Here is a 25992-nt window from a genome sequence, read left to right as displayed (position 1 = left end):
CTTGCAGAATTTGGTTGCAGTGGGCTAGCTGCAAGTTATCAGTGAGCTGGTATCAGAATTGCAATCTCATGGTTTCCTTCTCATATGGTAATCTCTGGATGATGTCATGTATTGCTAGAGCACTAGCAAAATTCATCTCATCACTTCAAAAAGTAGTGGTAGCTTATAAGAACAAAGTATTTTGATGGTAAAATGAGAGCTCTTCTATCCTCTTTTCTCTATTTAACAGTTGCAGGACAATAAAGTGTTTTTATCAATGCTTAACCATGTCTTGAGCGTGGATGGGTTTTACTTCTCAACAACCTACGACCTGACACACACTCTGCAACGATTAGCCAACACGAGCCCAGAGTTCCAGGAAATGAGCCTTCTAGAGAGGGTAAGGATTTAATTTTGTGTGATATCTTTGTCTTGGGAATTGTCAGTCAGTCTTGCATGGCTTGAGTTTACTTTATGCAGATATGTTCAAATGATGTCAGTGTTTTATCCAAACTGTTGGGGGTTGTGGCTGAGTACAGTGGTCTGCCCCTCCTGAAGTCTCATACCTTGTGAGCAGCTTAAAATTCTAGAAATCTGTTCCAATGTGATGTCACACTTCCGGGTCAGGTAGTTAGAAGTACTTTCTGCAGTCTGCTTTATATGGATTTAAAAATTCAAAATAAATGAAAGTTTGCCTCTGATTTTAATACTGAACACTTCTAAGTGCAATAAGAAGGAACTAAATAGAAAAATTGAGAGAAGGCAAGTAATTCCTTTGACTTGGAATTAGGAGGGGGAGGAATCCAAAGTGGAATAAAAGGTACTTATCTTCATATTCTCTTCCAGGATAACATGGAATAGAACTGCAGGTATTATGGCTGTTGGTCTTGGGATTTTGCATTCTCTTTAAAGTATTCCAATTCCTTATGTTTGAAGCATGAATTTAATATGTTGACTTAAAGACAACAGCCATATGCAATCTGAGCTTGAAATTCTGTTGTGTTTCCAGAGTTCCAGAATCCTTAGTCTGGTAACTTACTATACTGCAGTGTAAAAAAGATCTAAGCTGCTAAGCACCAAAATACTGAAACCTGGGAATGAATAGCGCTTTTTGTTTGCCTGAGAGGTGGCAGTAGAGTCGTTGGTCGTTGTTGTTGTTGTTGTTTTGTCTCTTGGTTACTGAAACTATCTAAGCTGGGGAAGCAATATGGTTTTATATTGTTTTGTTTGTTGGTTTTTTCAATATGGGAAAAAGTGTTTATATTTGGGGACTATTTTGCATCATCAGATGCTGCTCTGGTAGTGCTCTTGGCAGGGAGAGCAGTTGCTGACACGAAAGGAAGGGTTTCCCTTGAAATTGTAGTGCTTCAGAAGGTTGTTTGAAAGGCAAAGTATAGAAAAAAAGCATCTGTTTCAAGTAGATTCAGATATTAGATGGTTAAAATTATTTCAGTGTAATTTCATACTCCCATGGCTGCAGTATAAAGGCTTATCAAAAGGATGGTAGAAATCGTGGGTATCTTCAGGAAAGCCTGTCCTGTGTTTGGTGTGTTCATATTTTTATTTGATATCTGTGTGTTTGTTGCTTTTTTAACAGTACTCGTAGAAGGAAACAACCTCAATATGGGGGCACCAGGGAAATGTGTTATGTTCTTTCACTAGTTCAAGATGCTGAAAGTAGGATTTGAACAGTTTCTGGCAGATAGTTGTATTTACTGTTTTCTGTTAGATAAAGGACTGTTGCAGCACTGAGCTTGAATTAATTCTCATCACCCTCAGTAATGTATTGTCTGCCTGCCTCATCTTAAAGTGGAGATTTATACCACGTCTCCAGAGCCTGCACTGTGTTCTGCAGCAAAGGTCACTTTTGTGACTAACTTGTAGCTTTCTGGAATGTGTTCAGCAACATGCTCAAGTCAGTTCTTAGGTGAATTAGGAGTAGGAAATACACGGAGTCGAAGAAGGTCATTAATCCAATGAAATACACATACTTTTGTCTTTTAAACTATGAGTATTGTTTAACTGTTAGTTCTCAGAATTGTTGATTGTTGCATACAGGATTCCTTGTGTTTTTACCTTTCACCCATTTTAAGTGTTTTACCTTGCTGCTACTCTTAAAATTTCAGGTAATTTCAAGTCCTGTCTACTTAGGGCGAAGACTGGAAAGCTTATCCAATAACTGCAGCTCCATGCAGTTGGTGATGGTTTAGTGTGCCTGAAGTGTCAGGCAAGACCCTTAAAAATTGGAGAGAACTGTTCTTCTTTTAACTATTCTTATTTAGATTTCTGGTTCAGGATATGAAGGCTGATGAAAGAAGGGAATTTCATCTCCGTTTGTATCTGTTCACCTAAATTTGTGTGATGCATAGATACTGTGATGCCGCCTTTGTGTTGAATTAAACAGAATTGACAGTCTCTAAAAGCAGGTTACCTTTTTTTTTTTGCTGCAGGCAGATCCACGGTTTGTATGGAATGGACACCTTCTTAGAGAATTTGTTGCCCAACCAGAGGTAAAGACTTTGTAATGATTAGATTATCAGAGAACAATTCCCCTTGAACTACAACTATGCAACAGTTTTTTGTAATTCTGTCTCTTTCAGACAGCCAGAATCTAGTATAACGTGGCTATTCATCATCTAGTTTAGCACAGTGAGTCTTCTGCTTTCAAACTTCCAACTTTATGTCCATGTCCTCAGTAGAACTTCTAGAAAGCTGACTTTTGGAAGTGTCTGTATTTGAAGATACTGTGCCATGAAGATGCCTGCTCATATAAACCAAAGCAGAAGTTATATGGCACAGCACATGCTTCTCAAGCATTTTGAATTCTAGCTACTTAGTTATCTTTTTGGGTAGGCAAGGTTCAGCTTATCACTTATTTTGTAAGACCGTCTCACACTTTCCTCCATGAGTGCAGTTTAAATTCCATTTGCCCAGTGAACAGGTCTTAAACCTGGTAATTAAGACTGACAGTTTAGATTCTTCCAGTTTATCTCAGATGAAGACTAGCACATTGTAACCTTTGGAGTTCATTTAGTCCATCAGATACAAGTGTTCTGACCACAAGCCACAGCTGTAGTACCTTAGTGGCCAGACTGTCTAAGCTCCTTCCTATTGGAGACATCAGATGTGCTAAACTTCTGGAATTGTCTGCACTACAGCAGCCTCCTGTCCCCATCAGGGCTTCACATTTATCAAAGCGAATGACGCACTGCTTCTATTTCTGTCCCAGTAACCTGTGGAGATGTGCTGTTACATTACACAGCACTGTTCCAAAAGGCTGGATTGTGCAGCGCTTCTGGAACGTGAAGATATGAATTAGCAAAGGGCTGTTGTGCATATTCCGGAGGCATATGACTGGGTATAAGGTTTGGATAGTGCTATGCAAACAAAGCTTGGGAAATGGGAGAGAAGCTGTGTGAGAACAGCAAAGAAAGCCAAGTGTGGCTGGTTAGTGAAAACAGACGTAGGAGGGAAAACACAGAAGCTGAGAAGGGAGATAACTGCTATGTGAGGGGAAGCGTGGCCTAGCACAGGCTACTGGTGGCTTGCTACAGGAACAGTTTTAGGTAATGAGATGTGGCACTTCTGACTTCCAGTACTAGAAAACTTCAACGTTTTCTTGAAAGATCAAATTATTCAGCAGTGGCAGGGTGGGGAAAAAATCTGGAACGAGCATTTTGAGTATTAATCACATAAATATATCATACTGAAATCCTGTGTTGTTAACTACTGTCCTTGCATACATCCTACTGTGGAGGTAAAGCAAATACCATGTCAAAAGGCTTTTAGCATGTACTGCTTTATATCTGGCATGTTTGTGGGAGAGTAAATGCTATGTATAGGAGGACAAAGCAGCTTGCTTTCTGTCCAGGCTGCTTAATTAGGATTAGACTTTCACTTTTTCCCTCCTACTAATAAGGATTACATATGTTGCTGTGTTCCTTAAACCTTTTTTTCTCGGCATTACTGCACCCCAAACAAAAAACAAAGCATATAAAGTATACAAAAACTATCCCAGAATTCCTAGGCAAAGCATAGTTACTCACTTATCTTTTGTGGCTGCTAGTGTTTAATATTTCTAACGTGTTATTTGTGTGTTTCAGATCCATAGGTTTGCTACGCCAGTGATGCATGGATGTATCCTTTTGTGTTGTAAAACAAAGTGCTAAATATGGATAGTCCAGTAGCAAAATGGTGGCAGGTGAGGCTGCTCTAGTGCTATATTGGCAGTGATAACATAGAAGCACAATGTCAGTTCATATATGAGCATTACATATTGTTTGATAGCCCACTCATATGTTTAACTCGCTTGAATATTCTGCTGTGAAGGCTTAATGTATTTTAGTGGCTTTTTTTGGTTTGCATAACTGCCTTTCAGTGGGATTGAAGGTTAAGATTAATATGGCAGATGCTTTTACATCAGCTTAAGTACTTTTTTATCCTACTATAAGGATGCATTTACTTTGGATATAAAATAAGGCAGAACAGTTTTGACTTGAGTGACTACGTATGTTCCTGTTGATGAATAAAAGGATAAGAAGTTCTGCTGAAGGCTTCCTGGATGCTCCTCCTAGGCAGCTGCTTTTCCTGCACCAACACTTTGGGTAACAGCCTTTTTAGCAAAGCAGTCATGAGTTTGTTTTTGAGAAGGGGTGTATGCTGCAAGTAAGCCAAATGCTTTCTGGAGGCAGTGTGTGATCAACAGTAAGTCCCAGGTAGTTACTCCTGTACTGGCAGCATGAAAAGGACTGTCTAGACTGGACAGAGCAATTCATGCCACACTGTGCTTCATTCCTCCATTGTAGAGGCCCCTCAGATGTGTGCAGGGAATGGCTTCCAAATGGAATCACTTGATCTGGTAGGACTGTCAGCAGCTGGCAGATCTCCAGTCCTCCTTTCCTGTGACTTCATTTAATGGAAGATGTTGTGGGAGTAGGCAGAGAGGCAAGGAAAGATAGCAAAAGGGAACTGTGAAAACAGCCCAATACTTACTCTGCTGGCAGAGTGCAATTAACACCTTCCTCTGTCCTGTTTTCCACTATATAAATAATTAGCATAAGTAATGCATGTTTTGTTGTAATATTAATCTAACCAAACACGTTAGAGAGCCCAGGAATTTGAAGAAAGTAGATTTCTAGTGATAAACATGCTAGGAAGAGCCCTAAGCAGAACTGTTATAGTACCACTAGCAGTTATTTCAATAAAATCAAAGCTGCTTTTTTTTCCTCCCTGTAGAAAACCTAAATATATTTTTTTCAACTATGTGGACTGGGATTCTCATCTTGCAGTGATGAGAAATAACAGACTTACTTGGGTAATTGAGACTTTGATCACCTAAAAACCTTAAACTATGTTTAATATTTCCCTTGCTCTTAAAAAAAAAAACCTTCTAAAGAATAAAAAATCACATCTTTTCCTTTTTTGTGTATGTGTGGAAGCTGCCAGTAGTAAATTCTCATTTAAAGGACAGAGATTGCAAACAGAAGATAGGGTGACTATTGCCAAGCAGCTTAGGTAAGAGGTAACCTTTTAGGTTACCTCTTAGGTAAGGTTAGAGGTAACCTTTCTTGCAGGAAACTATTGGCTGCAGAAATGTTAAATTAAAGATTCTAGGACCTGGCAGTAATTCTCCAGGAAAGCAGAGGAATAGGCATTTTTCAGACTTAATTTATGAATTGTGAGAACATTCTGGATGGGGCCAACTTTACAAACAGTATTGGCATAAATACAAATATAAATCAAGATGTTCAATGTATGCAGTCAACGTCGTTTAGCTTATGTGTTACACAGAATCATAAATGTAGAATTTAAATTTCACTGTAAAATGTGCTATTTTGAAAAAGAAAAATGTATCTATCAACCTTGAGACAAAACATCTAGCTTCCTCAAAGAGCAGAAGACTGCAGTATGCTAATAAGAAAGACCACTTTGATCTTTGGCTTGCTGTAAAGTGCTAGGTTTCAGTTTCTAGGGGCAAAGCTGGGGAACCTACCTGGAGAAATTTTTCATGATGAGTCCTGGTCTCTATTAGACTTGACAGCTTACCAAATAAGTGCCATTATAAGTAGCACAGACCAAGATTAAAACTGAAACTAGTTGTCAGTGGCCCCTGCTTGTTGATTAGTCTCAGGTTATGGTGCATCTGCCACTTTGGGTATGTAGCCTGGGCAGGAAACAATTTTTGTGTGAGAAGCTCACAGTAGAGACTTGGTGCGTGTTCATTCTTTTTCTCTGCATGAAGCCAGTCTGTTCCTGCCAGTTCTGGCATTTGTAAATGTGGTGTACATTGCACTTATGAGTGCAAGATATACACCCCAAGATATTCACTCTTTTAAAAACCTAGAAAAAAGTTTTGAAGTGGTATTTTTTGTTAAAAACAGTAGGGGCAAGAAACTGTTAAGGTAGTCTAATGAAATTATAGATGAGATGGATTTCTTAAGTAGGACCATAAGACCCAGGTTAATCTTCTTTAGAATCAAGTTTTCTCAAAATTACAGCAGTTTTAATGTTTGTTCATCAATGACATTGTCATAGGGAGTCTTTTTGTGATGGGCATACTGTCTCTCAAGTTTAATGTTCAACTGTTGCTGGTGTGAGAAAAGTTTACAAATTTCTTTGAATGTAGTCACTTGTTTCCTTGATATTTCCTACCTCTTGACATATAAAAATATCCTAATGAAATGTTGGGTTTTTCCTTAGTGTTATTCATCAGTTATCACTATGCACTCTTGTTCTATTAATGGCAAGTGTTTTGACTGGCTGCTTATTTCCAGAAGAAGCTGTTTCAGGGCTGGGGTGCGCTACTATGTAAGAGGTAAAATAGAAAATTATTTCAAAAATAATAAGAATTCTATCTGTACATGTGACTTGCCTTTAAGAGTAACTGCTGTATAGTGACTTGCACAAAAAAAATGCTTAGTTCGTCTTGAGGTCCTTCCTCCAAAGAAAATATTAGAAACGTGTATTAGGAACTAAAGCATGTTTTGGTGTTTTTTAAACTGACTCTTATTTATTCTCCTAGAGATAACTGCAAAAGTTTTGTAGTGAATTGTGAATATTTCAGTGTCAGAACACTGGTATTTCATTTCATATTAAATGACAATTTCTAATGCTAGAAATATGAAAATGTGTGAAGCAGAACTGTTCTTTAACTGAACGTTAAATTTGGTGCAGATCATGTTAAACATTTCCCAAGGGTGTATTCAATTTAACGTCATCCTGCAGCTCTTTGCTTTCTGTGAGGACTTGACTTACAGGGAGGGGAAAGGGAGTCTTTTGCTGATGTACCATCACTGTTCTGCAGGCAGCATGAACTTGTTAACAAGGTCTTTTTCCTACATAGGTATTGATTCAGAAGGGCACGCTGCTAACTTTGTTGAAACAGAACAAATTGTGCATTACAAGGGGAGCAAGGCATCATTCGTTCAGGTAAAGTCACTGTAAGGAACTGCTCACTGGCTTGAGATACAAAGATAAATAGCTCTGTCTGTGTCTTTAAACATAGATTTTATATAAGTTATGCAAACAAAACTAAACAAACAGACCGAGCTAGTTTAACAGAATAAACCGGTCTGCTTTATTTTTAAATGCCAAGTGAGTTTGTAAATTCTGTTGTTTAAAACCATTTCCATTCTTTTGCAGACCCGTGGATCAATTCCTTTTTTCTGGTCTCAAAGACCAAACCTCAAGTATAAACCAAAGCCACAGATCAGCAAGTCAGTAAATCATGTATGTGAGTGTTTGTTGAGTCCTGGGGGTTTTAATAAGTTTCTGGGCCCATGTCTGTGTGATAAGGTAGCAAACTGTAATCAGAAGAATGAAAATCAGCAATACTAGGTTGAGCTTTATCTTTTTTAAAAGTAATAGCAACAATCTTTGTACTCCTTACGATGAATTCAAAAGCTGAAAAAAATACAGACGTCAGTGGAGGTGGTTTCTCTTTGGACCTTGTTTGCAGCAGTTTTAGCAGCAGCACAGTACTCCTTATCTGTAGCACGTTTAATAAGGACAGCTGGATGGACTGGGAGGATGAAAGTAGAAATGTATTGGCACAATAGGAAACATCAAATACTTTCTTTAGTTATAAGAATCATCAAAAAGATGATAATGGAGATTTCCTGTAAGGTACAAATCTGTGAACACATTTCTTTTCTCTTATAGATGGATGGCTTCCAAAGACATTTTGACTCGCAAATAATTAGCTATGGAAAGCAAATGATTGTCAACTTGGTATGCTTTCACTTTTTCTCCCTGCAAAAGCTGTTGTTCTTTTAAGCAAGCTTTGAGTAGTACTGTCTCCTTTTTCCCCTTTTCCCAGGTTAACCAAAAAGGTTCAGAGAAGCCTCTTGAACAAACATTTGCAAAAATGGTGAACAACATGGCAAATGGAATGGTCAGGTACATTTGACATGAAATGATATGTTCTGTGTTACTACTTGAGCCCTACCTCTGAATCTCACAGGGCTGTCAGAGCCTTTTCCAGCCCTCTGATTTGTTTTCATTTCATTTTTATGAAATAACTTGCAAATACCTGTGCCCCTTCCTACCTCAGAGCTCACATTCTAAGCAGAATTGAGACTGTGAAGCAAATATGGGACAAAGAGAGGAGACAGGCAGAATAAAGAAGGAAATTCAGAGGCAGTGGTAAGGCCAGTGTTGGAGTCATAGTATGCAATGAGAGCTGTGGAAATCACTCACATTTTAGGAGAAAGAAAATCATGCCCTCGAGAACTAGCTTCTGGCAAAAGGGCTTGGTTACATTGCTAACTTGGGAAGGGAGTGAGTGCTGAGTTTGAACAAAACAGGATTGAAATGAAGGAGGGAACAGTAAGGGAAACAAGTAATTTAAATGTTTGGAGCTCAGTGTAATAATGGGCCAGGAGAGTGGAGATGCAGTTTAATCATGAGAAATTCCATCTCCTTGTGGGAATGTTGAGTGCAGTATGCAATTTTACAACCTGTCTGTGCTTGCTTTCATTAACTTCTGGAGGGAGGGCTAACATTCAACTCCCACAGATGCTTCCCTTTGCCTTATCCTTGAAATTACTGTACCATATTATCATCACTCATATATGTTAAAGGGCTAAATCCCACCTCTAGGCCAAAGGTGTCCTGTTTAACAAGGATTCATGTCTGTCTAAGGATAACAACACAGGTTGTATTCAAGATTCCTTCTAAATCCTGACATACTCTGAATTTTTTCCAAGCTCCTTTTACTACCCTCAGGGGTGTGTTTGTGTGTGCTATTGGTGTGTGGATGTGTATTTTTCTTTTATTTTTATTTTAAAAGACTACTTCTAAAGCAAGCTCTTGGCTCGCTCTCACACCTAGGCTGGTGTTGATACTTCAGGTGTGTACAAAGCTTGTGGAATTCTCTACATCTTTGCTATAAAGTCATCTGGTGGAAACAAAGCTGTAAAATTATGTCAGGGTGTGTTTTCTGGTGGCGTTCTGTCTATGTTCCAACGCAGTGTTTGTCAGCCCCAGTTTATTATTGCTACCAAAATCCACTTTCTGTGTTAATTGGTTCTGCTGGTGTTTATCTGACAGACTTGAGTCTTCAGTTACTCGTTTCAGTGTGTGTATATACCATCTTGCTTCATGCACATAGTCCTGAAATCTTGTCAAATAATAACTTTTGGGTTACAAATGCTTGAGGGGAGAAGTATAATGCCCTATAATTCACAGCAAACATATACGTACAAATGTTTAATCAAGCACCACTCATTTAGAGTATTTCTTGCAGAAACTTAATTGGCTGTTAAAATCTTGTTCCTGGTCAATAGCTTTTCAGTTTTCTTAGACAGAGATAGGTTAGCTGTTCAAACAGAACCTGTCTCAGGTTTCTAGAGAGCCATCAAGGGAATTGTGCCAGGAAAGAATGTTGCATTTTGACACCTGTGTCTAGTTCAAAGTGAACTGAAGTTCCCTATGCAGTTCCTTGGAAGAGGGGAGGGTAAAAGAATCCTGGGGGGGGAAAAAATGAAATTAGATGAAATAAGATTCATATCCCTTTTGTACTTTCTGGAGGAAAACTACTAGCCAGAGCGTAGAGTGAGTAACTTGGAATGGAGTGTGTGCTTCCCCAGACTAGTTGCATTCTGGAAAGAATCGTAAATGATGTCACCAGGCACACTAAGGGTGCAGCTTTAGGAAGATTACAGAGCACTGACAAAAGCCATAGATTTGCTGGAAGCCATCTCTAAAGAAAAACAAATCCTCTGTCACTACCTGTTTTATAGATCAGCCTTTTGCTGAGTTTTCTGAAACCATTCCTGCAGTACATATGTGATCTGAAAAGGTGCTTCTCTCTCTGACCAGATATGTAGCATTTGACTTCCATAAAGAGTGCAGTCGGATGAGGTGGGATCGGCTTCAGATTTTGATGGATCAACTAGCAGAACAGCAGGATGAGTTTAGGTAAGGCTCTGCAGTTCTTTCACTTTAGTACTGTTGATATGAGACCACTTCCTCATAGTTTCCTATTGTCTTGCATTAAAGCACAGTGAGACAGATCTGTAATCTTCCATGAAGACAGATTTGTGTGCATTGGTGTTTCCATGTCTCTGATGTCTTGCTCATAGCACATGTAAGGTTAGAGACCTGGTGGGGGGTAAGTTTGTAGAGCCCTTATTCTGTCTCAGAGCGGTTCTGGGAAGTGTAACAACACTGAGTTGTGACAGGAGCTGCCTTTGTAAGGTTGGGTAAAAGATCAGACAAAGTTGTGTACTGAAGCCATTTAAAAAGTCTACTTCAGTGATGTTTTTTTTATCCAATGGTAATTCCTTGTGTTGTTGACAGCAAACTATTCTGCCATGTAGTCAAACACTTAGTACTCCTTCCACAGGCACCTGTAAAAGTGTTTTCTCTAACACACATTGTTGTGGCACCAAATCTTGCACTGGCACTGGTTGTCACCCTTTGCTCAGATAAGTGACCCACAAGAAAACATTCTCATTTTCTCAAGTCATAAAAGTACACTAAATGTCCAAATCAATTTAAATCTTTAGTCCCACAAGTGTGTTGTTTTTTGGCACTTCTTGGTCTTTGCTACTTGTAGACATGTGGATTGCTAGGGAAATGGTTTACTTTGTTCTGCTTTCCTGATTGATTGCTTCCTTCCTGTTCCTGAAGTTTTGTGCCTAAAGCATGAAGTAGGTCAGCTAAAACATTGCAAAACTGGCAGTGGCATAGTCTGCCCTAACGAAATAAAATGAGGTGAGCTGTGGACTGTGAATAGAGCCTTGTTACTGAAATCTCTTGCTTGGAATAAAGGCTATGGGAATAGTATAAATTAATCAGATGATAGTGGATATTCTATGCCCACCACAAAAAAAAAAAAAAAAAAAAAAAAAAAAAAGCCTTAAAGACCCACAAAGACCTGAAGGATAAATTGGCTTTGGGCACTTTAAATAAGGAGAAATAAGATTGTAGGTTTTTCCTATACAGCAAGAATCATTTATTCTTAGAATTAATGCTGAATCCTTTAACTTGTTTACTGTCAGCTGCCATTGGAGGCTTACAAAAGAACCAGGTTTCCTTGAAATGAAGAAAAATAGATCAAAGAAAAGGTCATGCATCTCTAAAACAAGATAAAAAAATTGAAGACTCTTCCTCAAGATTAGGCTGCCTTTTTATTATATCTAGGGTGACTGTTGTTTAAATGGGAACAGAAAAGCCCAAGTTCTGATCTTAGAAAACAGTTCTGCAACCCCAGGGGAGGTAAACAACTGTTTTCTGCAGGTTAAATCCAATTGTGAAAAATCTGTCAGAAAGAAGAGCTAAGTTTGAGGAGCTGATTTATTAAATTTTTTAGAGATGCAGGACTTGAGCAGACATTTCTGGTTAATAAGATAATTTATTATTATTATAATATCAGTTCTAGGCAAAGCTTGGGGGGGAGAAAGGGGGAAAAGGAAAATTTCACAGGTATTATTGTCTGCTTTAATCATACAGCGATGTAAATCGTGGTTTAACAGAACTGGTTCTTCAAGAATGGTGGAAGTGGCTCTCAAAAAGACTACACAAGGTTGATCAAAGTAAAATTTAAGTCTCTTGGTTGTAGCGCTGCATGACGCTAGACTTGATAATCTTAAAATGTTCTACACTAACAGTGGATCATATGCTAGTCCACATTCAGAGTTCATAACTACATATTACAGTAATTAACTATGTAGAATATGACCTGTAAATCTGTAGACAACTGGAAGTTTCACGCTGTGGCAGAACTAGTGCAATTCTGTCCCATTCACACATCCAGCTGATAACTAGATTGGCATTTTTGTTTTACCAGCTCAATATTGGAATCCTTGTGTGTAATTCCATATTTAAAATGAGCTGTTTGTTATCAACTACTGGAAACACCTGGTTTAGTGGATTAAAAAGACAGAGGAAACAATTAGCATTATGCAGTTGCAAGAGGGAGCATCTGATTCCCCTAGATGTTCTCATAATGGAGAGAATAGTACATGACTGTAGCAGATTTCAGTGGGGCCTTAAAAAATCTGAATACCTTCCTGGAAGAAGTGTACCTGACAACTTACATGGGTTTTGATGCAGTGGTAACTGGATTGAACCTTCTGACCAGGTATAGTCAAACTTGCTTGCTTACGCTGTTACACTCTGCTAATGATCTTGATATCTGTGGAGCTGGGCCCCTAAAATAACTGGAAAAAAATAAATAAAATGTAAGTAACTGATTTTTGTAACAGAAGATGCTTTCCAGTGGCATAAACCAGCATTTGCTGGTTGGCTTTCTAAATGATAAGGGTGAATTCTACCCTGAGATTACTAAATGTTCTGTATCTATTGATGTTGTTTTTTCAGCATGGGAGGGGAAGAATCAAAGGAAAGGAGGCATCAAAGTTCAAAGATATGGTCAAGAACACTGATATGCTCAGGATAACTCTGTGTTGGTTGTTAGGATGCTTACTTCTGAAAACTTGTGGTTTATAAGGACTGTTATCTATAAATACTTATGTGTCTTTTATGTGTTAGTTATTTTCTAGTGGATTCAGATGGTAAAATTGTGACTCAGCAGGAAGGAATATTCCGCAGTAACTGCATGGACTGCCTTGATCGGACTAATGTGATCCAGAGCTTGTTGGCACGCCGATCTCTTCAGGCCCAGCTTCAGGTAAATATTTTGTTCTTGTTCAGTAAGCTGGAAGAGGAGAGATGCTTTCCATTTGAAGCAGAAATGTCCTTTTAACACTACAGCAAGAGTTTGCATACTGGAGTTACTGTACTGCTTACTTGAAGTGCATTGACTGGACTCTAGACTAATAGATACGGCTTTTTCTGAAAGCAAATCCTAATTTTTCTAGCAAACCACTGGTGAGCCTCAATATACTTTTTGTTTCAGAGGCTAGGTGTTCTGCATGTTGGACAGAGAATTGAAGAGCAAGCAGACTTTGAGAAAATCTACAAAAATGGTAGGTTGTTCATACAGTTCAAACAATAACTTTTTTCCAAATAGGGTACATAACTTCCTTAATATTTCTTAATGTCTTCCTATCCACAGCATGGGCTGATAACGCTAATGCTTGTGCCAAACAATATGCTGGAACTGGTGCCTTAAAGACCGATTACACAAGGTGAGTCAACCTTTCTTGTAAAGGCCTTCTGGGTTTTGGGGCATGTTTGGGATTTTCTTTAAGTCTTCATATCTGAGAAAGTTATTAATCTGGGGCTTAATCCATAAATGAATTATTTTGCCACAGTTCGGTTGGCAAAATGTCAGAGTAAAATCTACAGGACACCATTCTTTGCTGTGTTTATATGGAAGAAGAAAAGGCTATCTGAAAATAAAACCAAAGAAGTGTGTTGTGAAGAGGCACGTTTATATTGTGTGATGGACACAAGTGCCATTTTATTTTGAAACTTTGTTGCAACCATGTTTGGTAATAATGCAGAGGGAGCACGAGATAAATGTATTTCCTTGCAGGTATTCATTTAACATAGTACACATTTGGACAATGACAGGACTGTAAATCTGAAATTATCTTCCTGAATTTATTAATCTATCTGAAATACTTTGTCACAACTTATTTTTGCAGAACTGGGAAGAGAACTCAGTGGGGCTTAATAATGGATGGCTGGAACTCATTAATACGTTACTACAAAAACAATTTTTCTGATGGATTTAGACAAGTAAGTTAAGTTTTTAACTGTGGGGAAGTGTACTTGATAAATGTGGCTGTGCATTTTAACTTTTGCCCTCCCTTTCTCTTCCAGGATGCGATTGATCTTTTTCTTGGAAATTATTCAGTGGATGAAGTAGAACCTGCTAGTCCTCTACATGTCAAGAAAGACTGGAAGTTTTTAGCTGTGAGTATGGAGACTGTACTCGTGATTGGAGAAATGTGTACAAGCATTTAGTAGTCACTTCACATGACTAAGTAGGACTTGTCTGTTTAGTCACGAAGCATGCCTGTAATCTGGTTATGTTTCTATAATACCTGCTTGTAGGATTAAACCCAAACTGTTCCTCTGACAGAAAATGGAGTGTCCTTGAGGTATCGGAAAAACTGCTGCTTGCTTTTTTAAGATCTGCTTCATCAAGTGGAAAGGGGGAAATTCTACTGATCACCATCCATGAGTGTTTCCTTCTGCAGAAGAACCTTGTGAAGATTTTTTCTCACACTTCATGCAGAAGCATAGACTAACAAAACCCCCACTTCTTATTCTTTTTTTTCACCTTTCCCCTTCTATTTTGTGAAATGGGATTTGGGGACATGGGTTTCACTAGTAGCTGGTGTTTGGAGTTGTGTTGTTTTGTGGGGTTTTTTTAACAAAACACAAACGTCAGTCTCTTTTAATGTGCACAGAAGGTGTATTTTAATTCTTAACATGATTTGGAAAGTGTTCAGTAACTTTGGAGTTATCCAAACTTTTATTTGTACCTGAAAGTAGGTGAATTTAGAATCAAAGCACCCTCACTGTAAAACAAGTAAATAGCTTTGCAGTACAACCCATCCTGAAGATTAAGAAAGTAAGAAATAAATGTGCTGCTATATCAAGTGATTATTCTTCTTCTCTTTCCTCAGTTGCCTATTATTATGGTGGTTGCTTTCTCCATGTGCATTATTTGTTTGCTAATGGCTGGTAAGTCACCATTGATTTTAATTCCTTAAAATTGACTTGTTTCTGTGTGAGCTTTGTGTAAATGGTTACCAGTAACTATTCAGTGTAACATTGGTGATCCTGAGATCAGCTCAGTTGTTCAGAGCATGGTGCTAATGACACCAAGGTTGTGGGTTTAATCCCTGTACGAGCCATTCGCTTAAAAGTTGGGACTCGATGATCCTTGTGGGTCCCTTCCAGCTCACGAGATTCTGTGATTCTGCTCCTCAGTCATTCTAAAAAGTGTTTGAAGATGAGCACTAAGTCAGTAATGTGGAAAAAACACGAAGTGCTATAGGAAACAATGTTAAAACTTGTGTAGAAGTCACTTAAGGGACAGTTAATTGTCCCCAAATTTAGTTGCACCTGAGTAGACATCTGGCTTTATTGTAGGCTGGATGAATCCCCAAAGGAATACCTGTGTAATTTTGGGCAGAAATACAGTTCAAAGCAGTCAGATATGGGCATAAGCCTGTTCTGGTGGATGTTCTCTTAATCTAAATCTGTGTTGGGAGTGGTGAAAGTTTTTGCCTTCTGCTTCTTCCTTGAATTTTCCAACATTAGTGCCAGTAGAGTTCTTGACTGACTTCCTTAGATGTCTGTTTGATGTGTTCCAAGAACTGTGTGGCAAACAATTTTCCTAGGTAAGGAAATAGTAAAAGACCTGTGAAAAACTTCTGATTTCATATGACAACAGATCTCTGAGGGAGGCCTTGAAATATTTTGCTTTTGGACTGAAATAAAACTCTGGTAATTCAAAATAATGAACTAAAAGGTTTATCTGACTCTTCTTCGCAGGTGATACGTGGACTGAGACATTGGCCTATGTGCTTTTCTGGGGAAGTGCAAGCTTTGGAACTTTTGCTATCATCCTTTATAATGGCAAGGATTTTGTAGATGCACCCAAGCTGGTCCAGAAAGAGAAGATGGACTGAATTTGTGTGTGTGGAAAGCGGCTTGGTACTGAGGATTCTTCAAGCCACACTTGGAGTCTCTACTGACCTGCTTTCCACACCCATTAGTGTTCTCTTGGACATTCTTCCTTGGCATTGGGGGGGCGGGGGTGAGGAAACCATGTCCTGTGGTGGTGGTAGCTTTCAGCTGAGACCTGACTTGATGGTCTTAGTTGCAATGGTCTTTGGAATATTGCATTAGTGGACAGGGCTCCACTCTTAATGGGGGTAATGCAGAGACAAAAGTCAGCTTTTTGGTGTCTGGAACGTCTTAAAGCTTAAGTGGACTGCTTAAGCTCATGGTCCAGCTGGGCTGTTCCAGCTGCTTTTTCTGGTCTTGACAGGAGAGAGCTCTGATGCTGTTCATGTGTCAAAGTAACCAAATGTTGAAGCATTAATAATGGAGCATCTAACAGTGGTCTCTGAACAAATATGGCTTTGTACCAATGAGAAGTCTAGGTCCAGACTTAGAGCTGGATTACATTTGTTGTGATAGAGTCCATGTTAAGGAGTCCTTCGTGCATATTTGTGTGTGGATTCTTTTCACTAAATACAAAAGGTTTTTTGACTTCTAATGCTATTCTAAAGTGAGGTTTTTGTCCTGTCTTGTCTATCTAGAACTGATGCAATATTCTGCTAATCATTGTTGGGTGAAAGGGCAGTGTAATTGGATGTTCCTGAAGTTGCAAATGTCTTGCACTGTTTCAATACTACAGTCTCCATATGAAAATTCAGTAGTTAGCGAGTTAAAATATAGAATTTTCTTTCTAAAGATGTAAACAGAATCAAAGAATGTAAAAGTCCTTTGCAGTGTTTATTGAACCTTCCTTACGCTAAAGTTCCAAAGTATTCCATTACTTTTAAGAATGGGTTACAATATAAAAGGTGAACTTCATATTGTTTTGCTAGTCAGCTGCTTCTGTCCTTGGTTATATTGAAATAATTTATCAAAGAAGGAATAACAACCTGAGGAGAAACGTTCAGTCTAAACTCCGTGTTTGCACATGGGAGCAGCAGCTTGCTTTTCATGCATGATACTGTAACACACACTTTAAAAAATCAAAAAAAAAAAAGGAGGAAAAAAAAAAGCTACCAACTAATTCATGCTGGTTATTATGTCTTTAAATTTAGTGCTTCCAAGCTGTATAAAAATAAGGACCAATTTTAAGCTATTTTGTCACTTAATTTTATATGGTTTGTTCAAAACCAGACATGGAACTTGCTTAAGGCGCTGTGCATTGTTTAATATTTCCTGTAAGTACAGCTGTATATTCAGATTGCGAGTATAAAATTTAAATGGGGGGAAGGGAGAAACATGTAGAATACTACTAGGACTAGCACAGTTGTCACTATTGAAGCTAGAACACAAAACACTGCTACTTCAGTGTTCCCTTGTGTTATGACTGAAAATATGTACAGGTTTTTTGTTTTATTTTGGTTTGGGTTTGGTTTTTCTTTTTTTTTTTTTTTTGCAACTGTTCATTTAACCTTGAATGTTTCTGGAGGCCTCTCTGGGTTTTGTGAAAACATAACCTGTTCATGAGCACTAGTACTTGCAAAGTATCTGTTTGCTTCTCGATGCTGTAATGGAAATACCAGTTGGTGGTTAACTGGAAAATCCTCTAACTTAAAACTTTTTAAAGGTGAACTCCCTCATAGGCACGAAGAACAAGAACACCATAGACTCAATATTTGAAAGTAATGGTTCTGATGGCTCACTGGCAGGTGGTGTTTGAAGCTTGGCTCAGTTGCCTTGCAGTCTAGAACTAGGTTGTTTCATCTTTGGTGAAGAAGTTGCTGCAGCAAAGACCAAACTTGAATTGCTAATATAAAAGGCTTGTAATACATAGAATAATGTAGGTTTTAGAAGTTGGAAGGCATCTGTATTTCAGTGCTTTGCAAAGAGTCTGTATTTCTAAAATCACAAATGGTGTACTCCTAAATGACAATAAAATGTTCAACTTTTTCTAGATGTACTGTCTCTGGTGCATTTTGTGTGTTGGAGTAGGCTGTTCCCAAGTTTCCCCTTAGGAACTGTTTCTCACTCAAAGGATGCTTCGGTTCTGTCTGCTCATTGCACGTGGTGATCGTGGTCTGCTGTGCTTAAATATTGATGATCTCACACTGTGCTCAGTGTCAGTTTGCACCAGTGTCATGTTCCAGTCTTCACTGCTGTGGCTGGATCTCAGTCTGAGATCTGCTGTGGCTGGAGCTCTCCAGTGCTGCATCCCAGCTATCACCTCTGCTCAATGCTGATGGCTCTTTGCCTCTTCTCTCACAAGGGCACTTCAGAGAGTTTTGCTGACCACAGCAAGAGGTGTTTAGGGTGAAAATTCAAGCTGTCTTCTCCCTTTTGCTCTCACTAGGTGAATAGGTTCACACACACACATAATTATTGCTATTACAATTTTGGATCCTGAAGCTGTAATTTTATTTTTTTTTTAAATAAACTAATTCCTTACAGGTGCTTGGCCTTGGGTTGTGTTTGGTTTGGGAATTTTTTTTTTTTGGAAGTTCAAAGGTTTAAAATTAAGAATTTTTTTTTTTCATAAAAATATGTTTTAATTAAGTAAGGCAACTGTAGCTGTGAAACTTTAATGAAAAGCCTGGTTTTCACAGACTGAGCACAGTACTTGTCCCCCTTCTTCCATCCATCCCCCCCCCCCTCCCTTCTTCCTTCCATTCATCTCCCCCTTCTTCCATCTCCCAGTGCCAGTAGATCGAGGGAGGAAATCCTGCCCCTCTACTCAGCCCTGGTGAGAGGCTGTATCTGGATTGCTGTGTCCAATTCTGGGCTCATGAGTACAACAGAGACGTGGAGCTCCTGGAGCAGGGCCAGTGCAGGGCTACAGGGATGACCGGGGGACTGGAGCATCTGTCATGAGGAAAGGCTGAGGAAGCTGGGCCTGTTCAACCTCAGAGAAGAGAACGGAGAGGGGATCTCGTCACTGTGTAAGTGTCTGAAGGGAGGGTGCCGGGAGGATGGAGCCAAGCTCTGCTCTGTGGTGCCAAGCAATAGTACAAGAGGCAATGGGCAGAAGCTTACAGGAACTTCCACTTAAATGTGAGGAAGAACTTCTTTACTGTGGGAGAGATTATGCACGGGGACAGGTTGCCCAGAGAGGTTGTGGATCTCCCTCCCTGGAGGTATTCACGAACCGTCTGGACTCACTCCTGTATCCTGGACTGCAGCACGACCCTGCTGGAGCAGGGAGATCGGAGCCGAGGGCTCCTTTCCAGCCTCCCCGGCTCTGGGATGCTGTGATTCCTCCGGGCCGCAGGGGGGCGCTGTGCCCGCGCCTCCCGCTCGCCGCCGAGAGCGGCCCTTCCTGGCGCGGCCCGGCCCGACCCGACCGAGAGCGCTGAGGGCTCCGCTCCGCCCGGGGCTCCGCTCTGCCCGGGGTCCCGCCCGCCGCTCCGCCCGCCGCCGCCCGCCGACATGAAGCTCGTCAGGTGAGCGGATGGGCGCGGATGGGGGCCGATGGAGGCGGATGGACCGCGCCGGCGGCCCCAGGCGAGCCCGCGCTCTGCGGCCGCACAGCCGGGGCGGGAGCGGGAGCGGCCCTGGGATGGGCCTGGCGGGAGCGGCCCTGGGATGGATCCTGGGGGCGCTGCTGGCGGCGGGGCCCCGCTCTGCCCGGTCGCGCTCCCGCCCCGCGTCCTGCGCGGGTCGCTCAGCAAAGCCCCCCGGTTTTGGGGGGAAACTCCTTCCCCCTCCGATGGGGATAGCGTTGGTTTCCCGGGATGCTGAGAAGCCATAAAATGGTTCCTTCTTTGTGTAATAATGGCCGTTTCGCCGGGAAATAGGTGCCGGGACCGGCAGTGGCCCTGCTTGCCGCGGCTGGGCGGGACGTGTAGAGTTTGTCACTAAAACATTCCCAGCGGAATCCGCGGGCGCCGTCTCGGAGGGCTCGGGATGAGCGGGTGTTGGGTGTGCGCGCTGCTGAACGCGCACGGCTCTGTGTGGGAGTGAAGGGGTTTGGGGGTTTTTTTTGAACGCGTTTTCAATTCCGCAGGTTTCTGATGAAGCTGAGCCATGAGACTGTGACCATCGAGCTGAAGAACGGGACGCAGGTGCACGGAACGATCACAGGTACGGCAGGATAGGAGGCTGTAGCCAAGTGCTCCCAGTCGCCTTTCTGCAAACAATTGGCAGCCACGGCTCGGATTGAGCTTTTTTTTTGTCCTGTGCTCCCTCTTGCGGGGACCCGCGCTGGAAGATGAGCTTTTGAATTCGCGTATCCTGTGTGCGAGCGCGAGGTGCGTTTGTGTTTGTGTCTGGATATTGTCGGAAGTTGCTGGGAAGAGCGAGGAGCTGTAACCAGCCAGCCTTCCGTAGGCGACCATGAAAATACTGGGGAATTTCAGCGGGTCACAGGTTGTCTTTGATACGTACCAGTGGGTGAGTTAGGCCGGGGTATATTTTGTGATTGGCTTTCCCTGGTTTTAAGGCGCTGCTGGGAGGCTGGAAATTCGCTGCAGTAGCACTGGGAGCCTCTGAGCCCGACTGTGGGCTTTGCCCCCAAACAGGCTCAGGGGCAAGGAAGTGAACTTTCCCAAACCACTGCAAAGCCGATGCAAGTGTGTTGTAATCTCTTAGAATTATAGCAGCATGACAGAATCATGGAATGGTGTGGGCTGGAAGGGACCTTAAAGATCATCTCGTTCCAACCCCAGCGCCGTGGACAGGGACACCTCCCGCTAGACCAGGTTGCTCAGGGCCCCATCCAGCCTGGCTTTGAGCATTGCCAGGGATGGGGCATCCACAGCTTCTCTGGGCAAACTGTTCCACTGTTAATGTTGATGAGGTGGTTTTGCTGCTGTATTGAACAGGTAGTGGGTGTTCCTCTAAACCTCTGTAAGATGTTTCGGTGCTTCTGAATTTCACTTGTTAAATCACAACAAGCAATAAAAACGTTGCAGCTGAATCACCCAAAGAGGGACTTATTTTTTTAATGGTGTCACAAATAAATGCCAAATGTTAAATGGTGATGTGGTCTCAGATTGGTTAAATAAGAATGTGGGTTTGAAAATGTGAAGCTGGATGTGGGATTCAGGGCAAAAAGGAATCCTGTCAATGAGAATAAGCTCCCCTGCTGTTGCCAGGGGTCTGTCATGTTAGTTTGTGGGTGTTACTGTTTAGCAGGTGGTTCATTTCACTGAACTGAAAGTTGTAGGTAAAGTCTTTGTGATTTAGTATATGATTTTCCTGTATTAAAAAATGTGCAGACTATTTTGTTTGCTTTGATAGTCTCAGCAAGGGACATTGTTCTGAGGGTGTTCCTGTGAGCTTTACTTCAGAGACATCAGGTACAGAGGTGGTGCACGTTGTGTTTAACAAGGCAAACCCTCACAGGTGAGCTGAGGAAGGCGCTTTAGCTCCTTTCCTACACTCACCTCAGGTGACTTTTAGGAGCTCTTCTGCCCAGACACTCTTTAAAAAAAAGTACAACTCTGTCAAGTTTGAATGTTATTCCAGAGGATTGCTCAAGTGCTTTTTTGGCCAGTAGCAATCTGTGGAGATTTGTCAGAGTTCAAAACTGGCATTATTTTGCAGCCAGGTCCATCAGTTCTGATTAGAGGTGAGTGCACCATCCTGGTACCCGATTGCAGCATGCTCTGTTGAACCCAGCTGGGTGGGAAGCAAACACACTGCTGACCTCACTGCTCTTTCAGGTTTAATTGTTGAGCAAAGCTGCTCTCATTTTCTGCTAAGAACCTGCAAAAACTTGGGATGCAGTCCATATTTCTCAAACTGCAGCCTTCCCGTTACAGTGGTCGGTGAACTGTGTTCGTAATTGCTGTGCTGTTGGATTGTGCAATCTCCTCTTCTGGGTTGGCCAGAGCTGGGCTGCCGAAGGGGCAGGTTTTTCGTGTGATGCACCTTGCACGAACCAAGGGTCAGGGGCAGGTGGAGTGGAGGGGCCAGAGAGCTCTGTAAAATCCAGACAGGGGGTGATGAGGATAGAGGAAGTACATGGAATAAGCACAGCACAGTGGTTCCTCTGGTTCTGGCCTGATGCTCACTTCTGTTACTTACCTTGGTAACGCATCTTTCGGTTTATTTTTATCACAGAGGGTTGTTTGTACAGAAGTTTGAACACATTAAAAGTTTGCTCCTGTGGGTGCCTTGTCGCTGAATTAGCAGGTGTTTGTAAACAGCAGTGTCATCTGTTTTGATTAGAAAAAGGTATTCTTGTTTTGATCTTCATAGCTGGAGATCAAATCCCGTGGAAAGCTCGTCATGTCAAAAATAAAAACTTTTTAATTGCTTCTCATGGCTGTTATTTAATACATGCATCCAACTGAGATTGTTTCCATTTTGGAATTATGCATAGTACAGCATAGTGGGCACAGTTCTGATTCCATACAGTTCTTACATACTGGCTGTTCTCAAAGTGTGTAAGCACAGCAGTTGTTCCTTACAGGAGGATATTTTATGTACTTCCATAGTAGATACCGCTCTGGTATTGTGGATGTATTTTATCAGAAAATAAATGCTGCTATGATAGTTGGATTTTCCTAAGGCTTACAGAAAAACCTCCGAGGTTTTACTTCTTTTTAAAGGAGCAAGGGCAGTATTGGACTTCTGTAACAAGCAGCAGTTTATTTGTTGTTCAGAATAACTGATTTAACCATTGGCTACTGGATATTGAACCACTGGCTACCTAGCTATTGCCAGGACCTGGATAAAGCTCCTTAGCAATAAGGTGTTAAAGGCAGCAATTGATAACTTATCGGGCATAATTTAAGAAAGAAAAAGACAAATAGTCTCATTCAGGTACAGGGTGAATTAATTAATGAGTGGCAGAGGCAGGCATTAATGATCAGGCTAGATCTTGAAGCGTGTGCATTCTTAAAAATAGGCAACAAGAGACCTCATCCCTGAAATCGGGCTTGTGTTGTTTCAGGAGTGGATGTCAGCATGAATACACATCTCAAAGCAGTGAAAATGACACTGAAGAACAGAGAACCCGTACAGCTGGAGACGCTGAGTATTCGAGGGAACAACATCCGCTACTTCATTCTGCCGGACAGTTTGCCTCTGGATACTTTGCTAGTGGACGTTGAACCAAAAGTCAAATCCAAGAAAAGAGAAGCAGGTTAGTTTGTGTTTTCCTATGTTTGTTCTGCCTTTTTATGCATTTCAGTCCTCTGAACCTGAAGATATCTGATTCGAGTGTCTTTACATCTACATTTGGCATCTAATTCCTTCCTCTTTGAGGGTTTGATACTACACTGGCTTTATCTGCCTTTCCCACCTCAAACAGTGCTAAATGGTTCACTGAAATTTGATGGTGGATAAAAATGGTATCTCTGAGAACTGGATTTGAGAGACTTGAAAACCTGAGGGAGTTTAGGCTGTATATTCCATTGAGCAGATCTCTAGCTTTGGTTCCCAGTAGTGTTCCACGCTGCTCTTCCTGGAACTTTTTTCTCAAAAAACTGTTGAACAAAAACCTTTTCCTTAGAAGCCTAACATTATAGAGAGTAATTCAGTTTTAATGCACACTACTGAAGATTAATATGCAGTAAACCCCAGAATATCTGCAGCAGTATGCGTTTTGCCCAGCAGTTAATCTGTGCGTTTTTAAAATAGTAAGCTGTAAGTGAAAGTTAATTGTGCTCTAAAGTAATGTCGTGCCCTTTCTCCTGCAATTAGAGTGTAAGTATTTGGGTCTGCAGTGTGTTATGCTTTAGTGTGCTCCCCTTTCTGAGGTGGTGTGAGGAGCCCTCGGGTGCATCACCAAGTGCAGGCACTGCAGCTGCCGCTGTCTCTATAGAGAATATGGGTAAAGCTCCCAAGGGGGTTTTGCTCCTCTCACATCCATTAAAAACAATCTGACCACATGGAGAAATGAATGTGGTTGGAAGGCTTTTTTTCCTGAACCCCACAGTGTGACGTGAACATCACTACTTCCTGTTCACTGTGAGGGGAGCGGCTGTGACAGCCCCAGTTACCTCTGTTTGATGCTCCCTGCATCCACAGTGTGTGGAAGCACTCTGACTGCAGCTGTGCTGTGCTGCCTTAATCTGTAAATGCCCTTCAGCTTCAAGAGTGTAAAACCCACGGTCTGTCCTTGGCAAGTGGAATTGTCAGTGGAAGGTGGGATGTGCTTGGGTGTGGCACATGTGCCTGGGGTCCAGGTGTGCTGGCACTTAGCAAATGCAGCTCTCTACTGATGCCCGTAGCTGCTGCCATCATTTAGTCAGGTGTTGACACTTGCACAGAAATTACACAGTCAGTCTATTATCAGCAAAAAAAATGACACCTTGCTTCTGTGGAATTTGCCCTGTGCCTCTACTCTTTCTGTCTTTGTGACCTACATGCCAGAATAATCCACGGCCTTCTCCGGGAAGGGGGTGTGTCTCTTACGGAGCCACCCATTTCTGCAGAGGTTTTAGTATCTTTGTGAGCCCTGCACTCACAAACATGTTTGAAATGAACCACTAATTTCTAAAGTTTGTAGGGTGGCCTTGCAACTGGGTGGGTCAAGCCATATTTCTTTAGGAGAAACAGGTGCAATGGCACGTTATCACTGTGTGGATCACGCGACCTTCAGCAGTTGTGGCCTCAATTACCCTGTGCTTCTGTCTTCCCTTCACCAATTAAATAACAGTAATTAAAAGTGGGGGCACACAGCCAAGACCTTGGCCCCATAGTCACGTTTTAAATGGGCAGAGGTATCACTGAAAATAGGAGCTGTTTGGCAGTGGGATCCCTTCAAAATGCTGCCCTTCCACATGGTGCCTGAGAAAGGGTGAGCTTGAGAATTACACCATGTTAAAACTCACCTTTCCCCCACACAGAGTATTTCATAAACCACAATGAGAGCTGTGACCAAAAAAAAAAAAATCTTTTCCACTGTAATGAATACTAACAAAGTACTCTTGTCTTGCATACACTTTTTCTGATCCCTTCTGGAAAATGAGATTTTCTGAAAACGAAAAAGAGGAGGAATCCTAGTTCCCTGTCAGACCTAGCCTAGCACTTGGGAGCAGCCAGCTGTTACATCCCCTTGTTTTCTGCAGTGAAGCCAAGGACAGACAGTAGCCTGGGGAAGTTGTATGCTGAAAAACCCAGTACCAAAGATGAAATATTGCCTGAAACTTACTGAGCATTAACAGACTTAATATCTGACTTAACGTCTCATCACAGGGAAGCAGTGTGATGTTTATGCTCAATACAGAATGTTTTAATCAAAACAAAAGTATTCCTGGGTCTCATTTGATTTATCCTTTTTCTTTCACCTGCTAAGTTGCTGGAAGAGGCCGTGGCAGAGGCCGTGGCAGAGGCCGAGGTCGTGGGAGAGGAAGAGGAGGCCCAAGACGATAATTTCTCATCATGCAACTGTTACCAAATTCTGGGCAATTTCGGATATTTTTTTGTACAGGTCTTGTTTATGGTATCCATTTTTAATAAACAGAAATGTGAAAAGGTCGTCTTTCCTTTGTTAGCAGAGCCTGGGGAGGGAGGTGTGTCCTATTTCCAGGGGCTGTTACAGACTGAGTGGGTCTTGTTGGTGTTGGTTGTCACTGTCAAGATTTTGCCCACCCCTGAAGGCTGTATAATTGCCTCTTACTTTTTGCCCCAGAACTAGAGACTTGCGTTGTTGTGCTTTAACAATGTTTGAAATTAATCCTTCTTTTGTAAGGCACCTCCGTCTTCTAACGGTTACATAGTTAAGACACTGTATCGATAAAGAACCCCCATCCCATGAGCGTTTCTCAAATGTTCTTCTTCAGAGCGACCTTTTTTAAAGTTCATAGATATAATTTTAATGTTTTCTATTACATGAACCTTACAATTTAAACATGTTGCTTTCTTTATAAAACGTTTACATAGGGAAATTAACCAGGTCCATGGAACTGCTGGATTGTTACATCTGATGATTAAAGAATACCTGGATATGAACTTTGTCAAAGCTAATTATAT

At 41.2% G+C, this 25992-nt stretch overlaps 2 protein-coding genes across 3 annotated transcripts in view; both read left to right on the top strand.

Annotated features, from left to right (window-relative positions):
* Nucleotides 1-18027, top strand: part of SACM1L (SAC1 like phosphatidylinositide phosphatase) — a 31676-nt gene extending 13649 nt beyond the window's left edge. For both annotated transcript variants that reach the window (XM_050314907.1, XM_050314917.1), the window contains 16 exons: nucleotides 230-379; nucleotides 2430-2489; nucleotides 4083-4116; nucleotides 6692-6793; nucleotides 7322-7407; nucleotides 7621-7707; nucleotides 8140-8208; nucleotides 8297-8376; nucleotides 10300-10398; nucleotides 12976-13114; nucleotides 13343-13412; nucleotides 13502-13574; nucleotides 14037-14130; nucleotides 14215-14307; nucleotides 15027-15084; nucleotides 15901-18027. In XM_050314907.1, the coding sequence (XP_050170864.1) occupies nucleotides 230-379; nucleotides 2430-2489; nucleotides 4083-4116; nucleotides 6692-6793; nucleotides 7322-7407; nucleotides 7621-7707; nucleotides 8140-8208; nucleotides 8297-8376; nucleotides 10300-10398; nucleotides 12976-13114; nucleotides 13343-13412; nucleotides 13502-13574; nucleotides 14037-14130; nucleotides 14215-14307; nucleotides 15027-15084; nucleotides 15901-16037 (1431 nt within the window). In that variant the 3' untranslated portion in view covers nucleotides 16038-18027. The remainder of the gene's footprint in view (nucleotides 1-229; nucleotides 380-2429; nucleotides 2490-4082; nucleotides 4117-6691; nucleotides 6794-7321; nucleotides 7408-7620; nucleotides 7708-8139; nucleotides 8209-8296; nucleotides 8377-10299; nucleotides 10399-12975; nucleotides 13115-13342; nucleotides 13413-13501; nucleotides 13575-14036; nucleotides 14131-14214; nucleotides 14308-15026; nucleotides 15085-15900) is intronic.
* Nucleotides 18028-19383: 1356 nt separating this feature from the next.
* On the top strand, nucleotides 19384-25971 carry SNRPD1 (small nuclear ribonucleoprotein D1 polypeptide). Its single transcript, XM_050314671.1, has 4 exons — nucleotides 19384-19508; nucleotides 20072-20148; nucleotides 22967-23158; nucleotides 25316-25971. The coding sequence occupies exons 1-4, from the start codon at nucleotides 19495-19497 to the stop codon at nucleotides 25390-25392; spliced, it is 360 nt and encodes a 119-aa protein (XP_050170628.1). The 5' UTR covers nucleotides 19384-19494; the 3' UTR covers nucleotides 25393-25971.
* The last annotated feature ends 21 nt before the right edge of the window (nucleotides 25972-25992 follow it).

This window comes from Myiozetetes cayanensis, unplaced genomic scaffold (genome assembly GCF_022539395.1).
Source record: "Myiozetetes cayanensis isolate MyiCay16 unplaced genomic scaffold, myiCay2020 scf1, whole genome shotgun sequence".
NCBI lineage: Eukaryota > Metazoa > Chordata > Aves > Passeriformes > Tyrannidae > Myiozetetes > Myiozetetes cayanensis.
The sequence above is the reverse complement of the archived record's forward strand: the minus strand, read 5'-3'. Positions and strand labels throughout refer to the sequence as shown.

Excerpts from the sequence above, each read along its gene's own strand:
- SNRPD1 (XM_050314671.1), top strand. Across the intron at positions 20,149-22,966 it reads GGTGCACGGAACGATCACAG|GAGTGGATGTCAGCATGAAT; the intron begins GTACGGCAGGAT and ends GTGTTGTTTCAG. Across the intron at positions 23,159-25,315 it reads ATCCAAGAAAAGAGAAGCAG|TTGCTGGAAGAGGCCGTGGC; the intron begins GTTAGTTTGTGT and ends TCACCTGCTAAG.